General features: G+C 42.6%; 1 protein-coding gene across 5 annotated transcripts in view; it reads left to right on the top strand.

Moving 5' to 3' along the window:
• The window catches only part of PIEZO2 (piezo type mechanosensitive ion channel component 2), a 450,496-nt gene that overhangs the window by 74,363 nt on the left and 362,463 nt on the right, over positions 1-13,670 (top strand). For all 5 annotated transcript variants that reach the window (XR_006778951.2, XM_045793888.2, XM_045793887.2 and 2 more), the window contains exon 2: positions 9,814-9,909. Coding sequence is in view for 4 of the 5 variants with exons in the window: in XM_045793888.2 (XP_045649844.2) it covers positions 9,814-9,909 (96 nt within the window). In the remaining variant the exon portion in view is untranslated. The remainder of the gene's footprint in view (positions 1-9,813; positions 9,910-13,670) is intronic.

Raw genomic sequence — 13,670 nt, 5'->3', positions numbered from 1 at the left:
ATGCATGTTTAGGGAATGGCTAATAGGGGACTCTGGCTTGAATGGAGGTATATTTAAAGGAGGTGCATTGTTGCTAGAGGTTTTTTAAGAGATAGGGCAACAGTGTCAGGGTTCTGCAGCATCCCTGTCTCCCAATGAAAAATTACCAAGTGACTTAACAAAGACATTTGTAGAGGTAACCAGACCTCTGCAGAATTTTGATATGAACCATCCAGCTTAGCTTCACAGTGGCTCATGATTCATACCTGTATTTTGGAGATAGACAATGATACCCAGTCTCATTTGGGGGGACTTTGGGGAAAGTTCTGTCGCATTATGGATCATCTAAGAAATACAGGGCATAATGATGGGTCTGGGAGAGTAAAATGTCATCTTATGCCTGGAAATTTAGGAGATCCAAGATTTCTTTACTTACTGACTGAAAATCAAATGCTTTATCAGGTCTAGGCTGTGAGCCAATGAAAACATCTGGAGTAAGCTTAAACACATTACTGGAATTGTTACTCTCATTCTCTAAATAGAGCACCCTACAAACAATTTTTAAACTACCTTAATTTTATAAGGCAGGAGAATGTGGTGTGTACTGAAAAGAATAGTAAGGAAGAGAGCAGGAAAGACCAGGGCAGCCTGGGGAGTTGAGTGTGGTTGGGTGGGCAAGTGTAGACACCTATTCAGTTTGTTCACTGCAAGGATTCTTTTGTACCCACTCAGTTCTCAAAAGCACAGATTTTGTGTACAATCGGCATTTGAAGTGATGAGGAAGAGACTAAATCCAAGGTCAAAGATTCTGCATAGTTGGAGACAGAATAAAGAGATCTGGCAGAAGAGGCTAAGTTTGCAGCATTAGTCCAATTCATTGCTATTTTGGATGTTGTTCTGGGAGTGAGGATTTGACACTGTGGTCAGAGGCTGTTCCTCATTGGTGTGGTGTCATAAGCATAAATCCCAGACATGGTCAAGGGCTGAATTCATGCCATGGAAGGTGTGTCTACTACTTCTCTGGCACAAGAAATATTGGAAGCCAATAACAATAGGTCTACAGATGGCAGGGAAGAGGGTGTTCCCAGGAAGAGGCAGGCAGGATGTCCAAGTAAATCTGTCAAGATAAAAAATGGTCATTTTTCATCAATTGTGAGCCATATTAGTTGTTGAACAAGATACAGCACTGAGCAGCATTGTGTGCTGAAGATGGAAGAAACACGACTTTACTATCGTGAATTGCATTGATTTCTTCTTGTGCTAGTGTACATATCAGCCCAGGAAGGATGCTGCCGAGAATAATGGAGAATATTCTACAACCTACAGTGAAAGCCTACATACAAAATTCACAGTTTACTAAGTCCTTCAAAGAAGGAAACTGTGGCAGGCAATAAATCAATCGTGTTATTAAAAAGCCATTGGCGCTTACACAAAACCTACATTTATACATCTATCCATCTGTATTCCTGCCCTGGCTGTCCCCCTGTTTTCATAGCTGTCTCGAATTGCTTACAGATAGGACGGCATTGTGGTTGATTCTCTTATTTCTGAAATGGAAGTGATGTTTATTCTCCACTTGTAACACAGTTTGACTCATACGAACTTGCTACTATTTAACCGTTTATGGCATATCAAGCTCAGTGGTTCAACCTAATAGTTTAGAGATACTAACACTCACATGGATGGAGGGTAAGTTTCTAAATTTGAAGTCTCAATGAGTCTGTAAAGGTAAACTTGTGAAAGATTGTGGCATTAACAAGTCTAAGTAAGCAAAAGTTGAGTAAGGAACTTTGCTTTATCATTAGGGTCCTAAGCACTTGTCTTAGATTTTTCAGAGGACCAATGATGTAAAAACCCCGCTACAGTGAATTTGTCATATAGTATGTTAGGAAGAGAAGTTAACCTGTGGGAAAATTACAGAAAAGTAGCATTAATTAAAAATAAGTAAGATTGAGTTTATGAAGACAGAGTTAATTAAAAGTCAAAAGCTGGAACTGAAAAGTTAGTATAAAATTAAACATGAGTGACAGCTCTCTTTAAAAATAATGTTCTTACTGAGAAAAATAAGTTTTTAAATTCTTACAATTAATCTTTTTTACAGGCTAAGGCTTCGTGTGATCAATGATTTGAAAACTAAAAGAGGATCTATATTCTGCTAGTAACAGACTGCTGGAGAGGTATAATGACCCATAGCTTTGTAAATCGTTCAGTTACACAGGAGTGAATTAAGACTGAGTTAAAAGGTACTTTCCTCCTGTGAGATTAAATGTATGAAGGAGGAGGAGTGATTTCTAAATTGGTAAACACAGTGACATGAACCTGAGCAAGCTAGCCCTGTCTTCACTCTCAGTTTCCCCGTCTGCAAATACTGACTGTCCTCATCCATAGATAAAAGAGCTACCAAAATGAGTGGGCAAATAAACAGTTGTAAAGTTCGGCTTTTGTCAGCATTCACCCGCCCCCCCTAATGTCTTATTCATCACGGTGGTAGGAGAGCAAGTTTTATTTGGGGTAAGCTGAGGAACTGTGCATTTAAATTCAAGGCTCTTCATACTCCTAATGAAATAGATCTAATTCCTAATGTAATTTTTCAGATAGTTTAAGGAACTATCTGTTAGCATAAAAGCTTTGTGTCCTCATTTGCTATCGGGGAGATAATCTGCTGTCATTCTCTTGGATCAGAGGGAGTTACTTAGCATGCACATGGTCAAGCTTGAGCAGAAGGATTTGCATTTTAAATAAGACAAATTTCTATGGGGAAACTTATGCAATGGTGAATAACATTAAAAGACATTTATAAAGAAGGAAAAAGCAACGTATTCTTTAAAATTTGTTTTATGCAAGTTGTACAATCAGGATGAGTTTAGAAAACTCAGTTAAACTTTTTATAGTGTTAGTAATATTTGTGAATGTATCTTAAATTAATTAAAATAGAAAAGAGAATCCTTCCTTTTTATAAGAATTTAATAGGCAATGACTGTTTAAATTTATAGTCCAAAAAAAAAAAAAATCAAACTATGATTTTAGTGACCCCCCCGGTTCAACTCATATTTTGCAGATAGTACTTCAGGTTATTTTGCATAAGTAGGAAACTTAGACCAAAGGCTTCTATCCTTTATAAATGAGATGCTTTCACCTGATTTTTCCTTAAACTGGCTTAGACATTTTGTTATGGTTAGTAATGGTTATGATTTTCTGCTACTGCAATTTGATTCTAAGACCTTGCAATCCATTACCTTATAAAAGTCCTATTTTCCTTGATGCTTTATTCTAAAATTCTAAAATTACATTCTTTTAACCAACTTCTTTAGTGAAATTAATGTACAATGCAATATTTTTCTTCTTTTCTAGTTTTTCTGAGATATAATTGGCATATAACATCATGTAGGTTTAAGGTATACAATGTGTTGATTTGATACACTTAAATATTGCAAAATGATGACCACGGTGCTGTAGCTAACACCCCTATCATGTCAATTGTTTTTTGTGGTGAGCTACTTCTATTTTTTGAGGTGTGAGAAATACATGACTGATGGATTCAGTGTTATACTGACAAACTCCCAGGACCAAAGTCACCTTTCATACGTCTCTGAATCAAAATGTAATATTAAACTGTAGGGACTATCCCCCAATGTGATAACATATTTTCTTATTCGAAAATTATTTCTATTAGCCTTTTGTGGCACAAATGTATGAACTTTCTTAGAGTATGCATGGAGAATATAATGCAGGTGCTACATGATAAAAATAAGTGTGCAAGCATATCTCTTGCCTTTATGGACTGTAGTGGGAGAGACTTTCTGGTAGCATCTTTCTCTCTCTGTTTTTTTTTAAAGATTTTATTTATTTATTCGACAGAGATAGAGACAGCCAGCAAGAGAGGGAACACAAGCAGGGGGAGTGGGAGAGGAAGAAGCAGGCTCCTAGCGGAAGAGCCTGATGTGGGGCTCGATCCCATAATGCCGGGATCACGCCCTGAGCCGAAAGTAGAAGCTTAGCCGCTGTGCCACCCAGGCGCCCCTGGTAGCATCTTTCTTGATGAAATTATTTTTGTGACTTTCTGAAGGAAGCTGGTGGGACATGACCTCTCATGGATGTGGAGGTCAGACATAAAGGAAACGGGAAGAGCTCAGGGCACCGGGTCTTGACTGTCAATTCTAAAGCACCAGTACTTGAGACGTTTATAACTTTAACCGGATGCAAACCACAAGAGTGTATAATGGGAAAAAGAATTCTACACAAATAGGCAATGAATCAGGTGACATAACAGCCTTTTTCCTGTCTCTCATTTCTTTGATAGTTTTCCTTAGGAAAAATCTACCATTGTTTAATTTTTTTTTCCTGCTCCATTATAAATACTTGTAACTGATTCTCTTGTTGTCAGTTTTTTTAAAATAAAATAACCAGGATTTTGAGAGGACGTACTTTTAAAAGCAGTTGATTGCTTCAGAGTCGAGAAGGAAAAATATTAAAAGTACGAATGAACAAAAAATTTCTGGAATCACTGAATTGACAGAACTATTTTGTCACTTGGTATTGAAGTTGCTTATTCTGGGTAATGTGTATCTACTGCTTGGGCAACTGTTAAAATAAACAAAACTCCTGGAGGCAATAAAGAGCATTTAGAATGTACTTAGTTGAAATGGAGATTCTAAACATTTAAAGCATTGTCTCCCAGGCCATTAATAGTGAGATGTTGTTTGGCCTTGCTAAAGGGTATGAAGGAAGTAGGAGATCACATCTGGCTAAAAATTCAGCTCTGAGAGCACTTACCTTTAATAACATAATCTAAAATTATTGCCTTCAACTATTATGGAAGGGCAAATTAAAGTGTGCATAAACTCCTCCATGATCATATTGTAATCACGGGGAAATTATTATACAGATGGTCCCTACTTGACGATGATTCGACTTAACGATTTTTAGACTTTATGAAGGTAGTGAAAGCAAAATGCATTCAATAGAAACTTTTTTTTTTTCAATTTGGAATTTGGATCTTTTCCTGGGCTAGCGACCGGCAGTGCAGTGTTCTCCCAGGGTACTGGGCGGCATCCGCTGCTCCCAGTCCACCCTGCGGGCAGGAGGGTCAGTAGCCTTACACTTACATTCTTACCATTCTGTATCCATACAGCCGTCGTGTTTGTCACTTTCAGTACGGAAGTGAGTCCGTTACATGAACTATTCAACACCTGGTTTTACAGTCGGCTTTATGTCAGATGATTTGCTCAACTGCAGCACCGATGCACGTTTAAGGCAGGCCAGGCTGAGCTATGATGTTTGGTAGGTTAGGTGTATTCAGTGCATTTTCAACTTAGGATATTTTCAACTTACTTTGGTTTTACTGGGACATAATCCCATTGTAAGTCAAGGAAGATCTGTACACAAGCTACAACCAAGTATCTTTATAAATGTTACATGGCCATCTTAACAATTTCATACTTGCAAGAGATTTTTTCCCCTTTCTATTTTGATAAACTAAGTTGTCAAAGTCAAATCATTTCCTTCTTGGAGAGTTTTGCCAAAACTGCTTACCAGCTTTCATCTTTAGAAAATGAAGTTTGTTAATGGGACGAGTTCAATTGTTTACATTTCAAATAATGGTATTAATGTTTATAAAGCACTCTGACTTGATAACTTGTTGACTCACAGTTTGTAACTGTGAGCTCTCTAGGCCTGGCAAAGTCTTTTGTTTGGGAAATTCCTGTCAACGGTTGTCATCTCTTTGGGGAGGTTTCCACATACTTCTGGGTGGTTAAAACCAGGTAGGAATAGTGGAAACTACAGTGCATTCTTCACCAAGTCAGAGAATCTTTCTCCTTTGAACACCTTGGACTGCATTTCAAAAAATTGTACTGTCAACAAATTTTTGAGGCAGAGGGAGGAAGTCCGGGTGACCTGACAGTCAATGAGAGGTGTGGGGTATCCACAAACACTGTGCAGCCAGAATACGAGAGCTCATTGCGACGAGTAATCAATGTGCTCCTGAACAAAGGTGACATCATGCTTGATAAAGCAGCAGTTGCCATTTGCCTTCTAAAGCTTTTCTAGCTCGAAGGTGTTTTATTGATAAGTTCAAAGGCATATTTTGCCCTTGTTGGGGATAACTCACTTAGAAATGTCATTTGAAGTCCCCATCAGCTTGGGTGAGCTCCTGGGTAGCAACTTTATACATAAAAAGTAAAACAGGGAATTCAGGTTGGGCTACTGTCATTAGTCAAATGGGATGATTTCAGGCAAAAATAAATGAAGTTGGATTTTTACAAGTGGCTTGATTTTTTTTTTTAAGTTTGGGTATCTATTGCTGCATACAAATCACCTAAGTATTTAGCAGCTTAAAGCAACACACTGTCTGAGTTTCTGGGAGTCAGGAAGCCAGGTGTGGCTCGGGTGGGCACCTCTGGCACAGGCTGTCTCACGGGGCTGCAGCCAAGGGGGTGGCGAGGACACAGTCACTGGAGGAAATGCTTCCAAGCGAACTCATGTGGCTGTTGGCTGGTGAGGGCTGGCTACCGGCTAGAGACTTCAGTTCCTTGCCATATGCCTCTCCCTGGGACAACTCACAACAGGGCAGCAGGCTTCCCTCATAGTGAGCAAGGGGAGAGGGAGAGGGGCAGCCGGGATAGAAGCCACCATGCAGTATCTCTATACTTTTATGGTTTCTGTTTGGTGGGAGCGAGTTATTAGTTCCAGCCCATGTTCAAGAGCAGGAGATGACATCCTGGCGTGACAACCAGGAGGTGGCGATTAACTGGGGACCATTTGGAGGATGCCTATCACCCTGGGTTGTCCTTGTCTTCTCCTTAAGCTCTTTGGACTACGCTATAAATAATGATAAGTGAAGACTGTGATGTGGGAAACCAAGAGCAGGTTTCGTTCTCCCCCTCCAAAGTTAATCTTTGAGAATTTCCTCAGTAAACACGTTTCCACCATGTGTAATATGAAACCTTACAGAATGAGGTTATAAAATGGAAACAGCAAGATACATACAAGAGGAGGGCAGGCTCCTGCTCACTCACTGAGCCCCTGACGGTTAACTAGGGACAGGGTGGACAGGTGAGGACATGATGTCATGCTGGGGCCATGATGCTTCCTAATGATAGTGCAGCCTTGGGAACTAGACTCCCAGGCTCAACCCACTGCCTGGTCCCTTAGCTGTGCTTCCTGCTTTTTCATGTGTCAGACGAGAGTGATAACAGTCTCTATAAAGGAGGATAGTAATAGCATGAGTTAACGTACATGAAGTGTACCCAGCAGGGCTTGACACAGAGCAAGCACAGTGTTGTAAGCTAATACTGAGATAAATTAAAAGCAGATGGGTCATTGAGAATGTTCTTTAAAGTGCTACAATCATACAAGTGAGTTCTAGTTTAGTTTTACCCAGAAGTACTCAGAATTAGGTAACATTGCTGTGCAATACTAATTTTCACGTTGCAAAAACACCCTAAAACTAAAAAGAAAGAAATATTCCAATTGATTAGATGTTTGTTGATTGTTGTTGAAATGTCAGCTGTGATGTTTTTATGCGACCAGGCACGCTGTGCACCTTGATACCCTGATTTCCTTCCCTGATGCCCTCACGCCGTTTCATTCCTTTTCATTCATTGTTTCACTGTTCGTCCTGTGTAGGCATGAGCAGCTCCTGCCTTGGGCCCTGGCGATAGCAGAGATGGTCACGGGCATCTAACCAAAGCCTGTGACACTGAATGACAAGTGTTCTGTAAGAGGCACCAGGGAGTGAAATGCATCTGTTTGGGGAGTTTGTGGACATGGACCATGACCCAGAAAAGGAAACTTGTAAGCTATGTAGTGATATGCCTGATGGAGGAAGGATGAGAAGGTGTTGCAGTCAGAGGGAGCGGTGCCGGCAGGACCTAGAGGCAGGAAGCAGCAAAGCATATGGAAGATGCTGGCTGTTCAGTTGGGCAGCAGCGCAGAATGCAGGGATGCACTGGTGGGGCATGGAGCCGCAGGTGGAGGCCGGAGCCAGGCTTGCAGCCTTGAACAAGGGTGAGAACCGGCACTCAGTTGACACCTCAGAGTGACAGTCAGTGCCTTCGGATCCCTTGCAAGGTCCACATGATCTGCCCCCATCCAGGACTCTGCTGGTACCCCAGCTCACTGCGGGGCTGTCTGGGGCAGGTCACAGATTAGGCCCTCTTCTGCTCCAAGTTCCCACCCGGCACCCTTTCCCGTAGAGGCTCTATCAGCTGGCTCACCTACCTCACCTGTTGACCCACATCTCACTTTCTCCTTGGCAATGGTCCACTTTCAGTGCTCCTACTGAATGCTGCAGTCAGTCCTCCTCACCCCCAGTATCCCCTGCTCCCCGTTCCCTGCTAACTTCACAGTGCTTGTCTTCTAGTGTTCTTTGTGACTGACCTTTTATCGTGTTTGTTGTTTATCATATATCTCCCCACCAAAATGTAAGTTCCCAGAGGTAGAAAAGGATCTCTGTGGGTCCCAGCACATAGTATATGCTCAATAAATATTTGTCAACTGAATGAATCTCCAATATCTTTGACTTGTTTTTAAGGAGTTTCCCCTATGGGTGGAAAATAAGACGCAGAAGTAAAAGAAATATCTAGAAAGACAGTTCCAACACATTAAAAGAGAAAGGCTCTTTCTGTTTGTGGCTTCCCTCCTTCCCTAGGACACCATGCCTCACTTTGCTCTACTGTGTCTCTGATTGCTGGCTTCTAGAGTAAGCCACCAGAAGCAAGGGCTGGGGGCTGGCGTATGCCATGCTCCTGCTGTTCAAATGCTGTCTCGAGGTCAGCACTTCTTGATCTGGTCTCCCTGTCCAGGTACCATGTCTCTTTCCTCCATTTTCTCTCCTACCAACTTTCCTTCCAACATTTTTCCACCTGCGTCATCATTAACAGATTTCCTCATCCCACAGACTCATACTCAGACCTTCTCATCTTTGGTTTTTCTTTAGTCATCCAATAAATTTATTTTTTATTGCTATAATGTGCTCATTTTCTTTCTGCATGGAACACTGCACACTTTCTCCTCCCTGGATAATAATGAGGATGCTTATGATAAATGCTTGTGTTTTTGAGGGCATCCTGTATATAAGATGCTGAGCCATAGGTATTATTATATATCATTCTATTTATTCCTCAGAATGAGTCTATGAGTTAGACACAGTTATCACAGATGGGGAAATGGGAACCTGGAAAGGGAAGGCACCCCCTTGGAGCAAATCTCTGGAGTTCTAGCTCTAAGATAAGCAATGCAAAAGGAGGAGAGTGGGGTCGGAAGCCTGGCAGACCCAAAGTTAATTCTAACTCAGTCAAGTCCTAGTTGGGAGATTCAGGTGAATGACTATGAGTCTTTCTGAGCCTGAGTGTTCTTACTTGTAAAATGAGGATTAAATGAGATAATTTGTGTAAAGCCCTGCCATGGAGCATTGAGTAAATCTTCTTCTTCTTTTTTTTTCTCTTTTTTCTCCTCTCTTCCATGGCCAGCCTTACCTGAACACCCCAAACCCTCACCAATCCCGTTGCCCTGTATATTTCTGTAGCAATTTTAATTTCTCCAGCTTAATTTATGACTTATTTGTGGGTTGCCTCCATTCAGGTATTACATGGGTGTTGCCTTCTTGGTTAGATTTTAAGAGCAGGGGCCATGCATTTTAATTCTTCATTTCTCATGACGCTCAACATAGTGAGCATAAAAGCTCAGCCTTTACTTCCTAACTGACATATCTACCTAGGTCACCATTTGATCCAGCGGTCCCTGATGCAGTAACCCACACAAGCCTGTGCACACTGGTCCCAGCAGCCTGCCATTATTACTGACGTTCCCTCTCTTCTCTCTTCCCAATTGCAGCGTGTGCGTTCCGGTACAATGGGCTCTCCTTTGTCTACCTCATCTACCTCTTGCTCATCCCTTTGTTCTCAGAACCAACAAAAGCGACGATGCAAGGTAAGAGATGTTTACTGTTCCCTACCATGCTCTGAATGCATTTTGCTGGGCTGCTTGGTTTGTGTTTATCTGATGGGTAAGATGCTGTCTATGCATCACGTTGGTCCAACTAGGAGCGGGCATCAAGCATTTGGGCAACTGCAAGTTGAGTAGTGTGGAGCTTGTTGGTGACACGTTTTTGTCACTTACACAGCTATCCTCCCATACAAGTTCCCAAGTGGGTCTTGATTGGTAGGCTTGCAGTGTATCTGGAACATTTTGGCTAGTTAAGATGAACTCAATGTATTTTCAATAAAATAAGGCAGAGCGTGGAGCAATATTGGCACATGCTTTGCATATTGGGTTGCTGGGGAGAATGTGGCAGCAAGCAGAAAGGAGGTAGAGCATGGTCTTACATTTCAAGCTATGTAGCAAGAGAACTGGGTAAGACCAGGTCCCAGTCATGCCTTGTTTATACATCAGCTGAGATCTCTTACACATGCCTCAATCAAGTACTGAAAGAGAGTAATCTGAGTCTGGGGGATAGTTTCTCAAGCATGTCACTGCAAAATTTTAGATCCATTTCCCATTACTCTGCATGAATCTGCAGGCATAGAAAAGAATGTGACTGTTTCTTCTAAGGCTGTAATTACGAAGCATGGTCTGGCTTGTAAATTTGTATATCTGAAGTTCTTCCACAAGTATAAACATTATACCACACCAAATCAATTTAATAGTTTAGTTTTCCAAACAATACCATCAGAAACAAGGACTGTGCCCAGCGTCTTAGGTGAGTGTGATGGCCGTATATTAACCTGGAAAAACAAAAGGGAGTTGTGTTTGACCCCCACTGATGGAGTGGCACGGGAAAGGCCGTTGGATGTTGTTGTCAACTCATGGTGGTGATTCTTCAGGAAAAGAAGTGAAAAGTTGGTGTTCGTAGAACAGCAAATAATGGCTCTGTCTTTCCCATTCTCCCCCTTAATTATTGCATTTATAATGCGTACTATGTTTCCTCATCTGAATAATTAGGACTGCACATGCTAGGATGACTTTCCTGCCTGAGGGAGAACCTAAGTGACAGCTCTTCTAAGTCACTTAAATCCTTAATACATAAAGTAAAGACGAGCTAGAGAAAAGTGAGTGTGTACAAATCCACATCAAACCTCAAAATCCCTGTTCATGGGACCACACCCTCATTCCGACAGTTCAGCATTAACCAAGACATTGAAACGGTAGTTTTGGGCCTCAAAGCCAAAATTATTATAGCGTACAGGCAGCTTGAATTTCATGGCTTGGAGCTCATGTTTCAAAAAAAAAAAAAAGGTATCATACACATTCGGAAGAAAGTGCTTTAAAAAGGAGCACCTGTATAGATGCGATTAAATTATCCCTTCCTTTTATATCAGGGTGTCTGCTTATTGTTTTATCTGGATTTCAGGTAATGGGGTTTTCCCCTTCAGACTTAGAGCACAGCAGCTGGCTTTGCCTTCTTCCCTGCTAACCAGCCTTGCTTTCTGTCGGGCTGACTCAGTCTCTGTAGGAGTTGCTGTGCAACTATGTCCCAAGCGTGGGACCATCACCCCATTGTTTATACCCGGGCGCACCAGGGACTGATGTCAGGAAGCTCAGAGGTGAAACATAAAATCAAAAGCAAACAGCAGCTCTTCTCTATGTAAAGAAATATCCAGAGTTAACAAAATGTGACAAGGTCAGCGCACAAGCAAAGCACAGGGAGCACCCACACGTGTCTGCTGGTGCTGCTCCTAGTGCTGGAGGGGGAAGCACAGGCCCCGAAAGGGAAACCCACAGGCATCCTTCCAGTTAGTATTATGGAAGCAGAGTTGTGATTACTTTCCTCTTTCCTGCATTTCAGTGCCAAGAAGCATGACTGAGAGTCAACGGAAGCTCATTTATTTATTTATTTATTTGTTTGTTTATGGGAACACAGAGGGTATCTAGGAGAGGATGTCCCACACATTTTTTCCAAACACGTAGGACTCACAGTCCAGGTCTTTCTAAGGTCTGTGTTTTGAGATATCCCACGCTGGGCACTTCCGGTGGTGCGCAGTCCAGGACGTCGAAGCCCACTTGGCATGGACGCAAGGAAGCAACGGGTCTGGAAGATTGGTCGCGGTGTGGCTTTTCAGGAAGACTTGGGTTCACACAGACTCGGGCCTTCAAGTTCATGTTCACACACATTTCTCCTGAATCGATAAGAAAGTACATTCTCAGACTGAAAGAACTGTTAGCAATCTCCTTACCACCTGCTCGCAGACAGTCCGCCTGAAACCTAGGTGCCTTCAGACTGCCTCTGGAGCCATATGCGCCTGCACACATTGCGGGGACCCTGTAATGACGTAGACCTCCCTGAGCCAAAAGTGTGGTGCAGACGTGGAAAAGTTACTCTGTGCCCCTCTGCCCTGCATTTGGTGTGCTGGATTTATTTTTCTCTTGTGGCATTATTTTTCCTCTAAGTATACAGAGGGCCTAGCACGTGGAGAACTTCCCAGTTGTAACTTGGAGGGTGCTCCTGTGGCTTCATTCCTGGGATAGTTCTGAATGTAAATCGCACTCTCTCCACGGTTGCTGTGTAGACAAGGTTGTCTGCTTATTTTGATCTCAGCGCCCCCCGCAGCACTCAGAACATCGGAGTGTTATGGAGATGCTCCCCGTACCTATGATCTAGTGAAGATTTGCTGTAAGTCTGGAAATGACTGCATCCTGCAGGAGGGAATATCAGGGGCAGGTAGCAGTTATATGCTGAAATGTTATCAAGCTAAAAAGAAAAAGAGTAGGGATGGTGACTTGGCAGCTTACTCGTGGCCTCATCTGAACCATTAAGTCTAGAATCGGAAGAGCTTTCAGGACTCATGGAACACGTTCCATACATGCTGTTTCTTCACAATCACTGATGGGCCAGGGAGCTACCAGTCTCCCTGGGAGGTCTTAGGCGGCTCTCTCTTGGATAGACCTGAAGTCCACCTGGCCGCACAAGGATACCCAAGCCATAGGAACCAACTCAGAGCAATAAAGAAAGAATTAACAGAGATTGGAGGATTATAGTCATCAGAAGATTTCATAATTAGATTATAGGAATATTGTGATGGGATTGGCTTCAACTACATCATTTTGTGGGTCTTTTATAAATCTAGGATTCTAGAATTCTTGTTTTTCTAGTAAAGATTTCCGAATGTGTAATTACCTTAGTAGGATTGTATCAGTCAGGGCCCAACCAGAAACCACAAGCCACCCTAGGCACTTTCAGAGGAAACGTGATGGAGGGGGTGGGTTACCAGAGATGGTGAAGAGCCAAGAAGTCAAGAGGAAGGTTGGGGGACTTAGGTCTGGCAGAGCAGGGAGGAATGGGGGGAGGAAGAGCGGCCATGAGCAGAACTTGGACCCAAGAGCCACCTGTGCATCACTAGAACCACAGGAGGTGGTCAGGGAACGGATCTGTGCAGACAGGCCGTGACTAACGCTCCTCTTGTTAGTCAGGTGAGTCAAATGAGACCGTTTCATGTTCATTGTCAGTAAACTGCCTATAGCTTTTCAAACGTAGGGCGTGGTGGTGGAGGGGCTCGTCTTTCCCTTCGCTCTGTCCCCTGGAGGCACTTCCCCCTTTCAGAATCTCCTCTAGGCCACCTTGTGCTGGAAGCTGAGGTGGAAATTTGGAATCCCATCTGAGGACTGAGGCACCCCTTCTCCAGCCCCCAGGAGGCCTTGTCTATAACAGTGCATAGTGGCATTTCTCCCTGGGAATTGGTGGCTGAAGGAGACTG

Source organism: Ursus americanus, chromosome 19 (assembly GCF_024610735.1).
Source record: "Ursus americanus isolate L20-20 chromosome 19, mUrsAme1.1.p, whole genome shotgun sequence".
In the NCBI taxonomy this organism is placed as follows: domain Eukaryota; kingdom Metazoa; phylum Chordata; class Mammalia; order Carnivora; family Ursidae; genus Ursus; species Ursus americanus.
The sequence above is the reverse complement of the archived record's forward strand: the minus strand, read 5'-3'. Positions and strand labels throughout refer to the sequence as shown.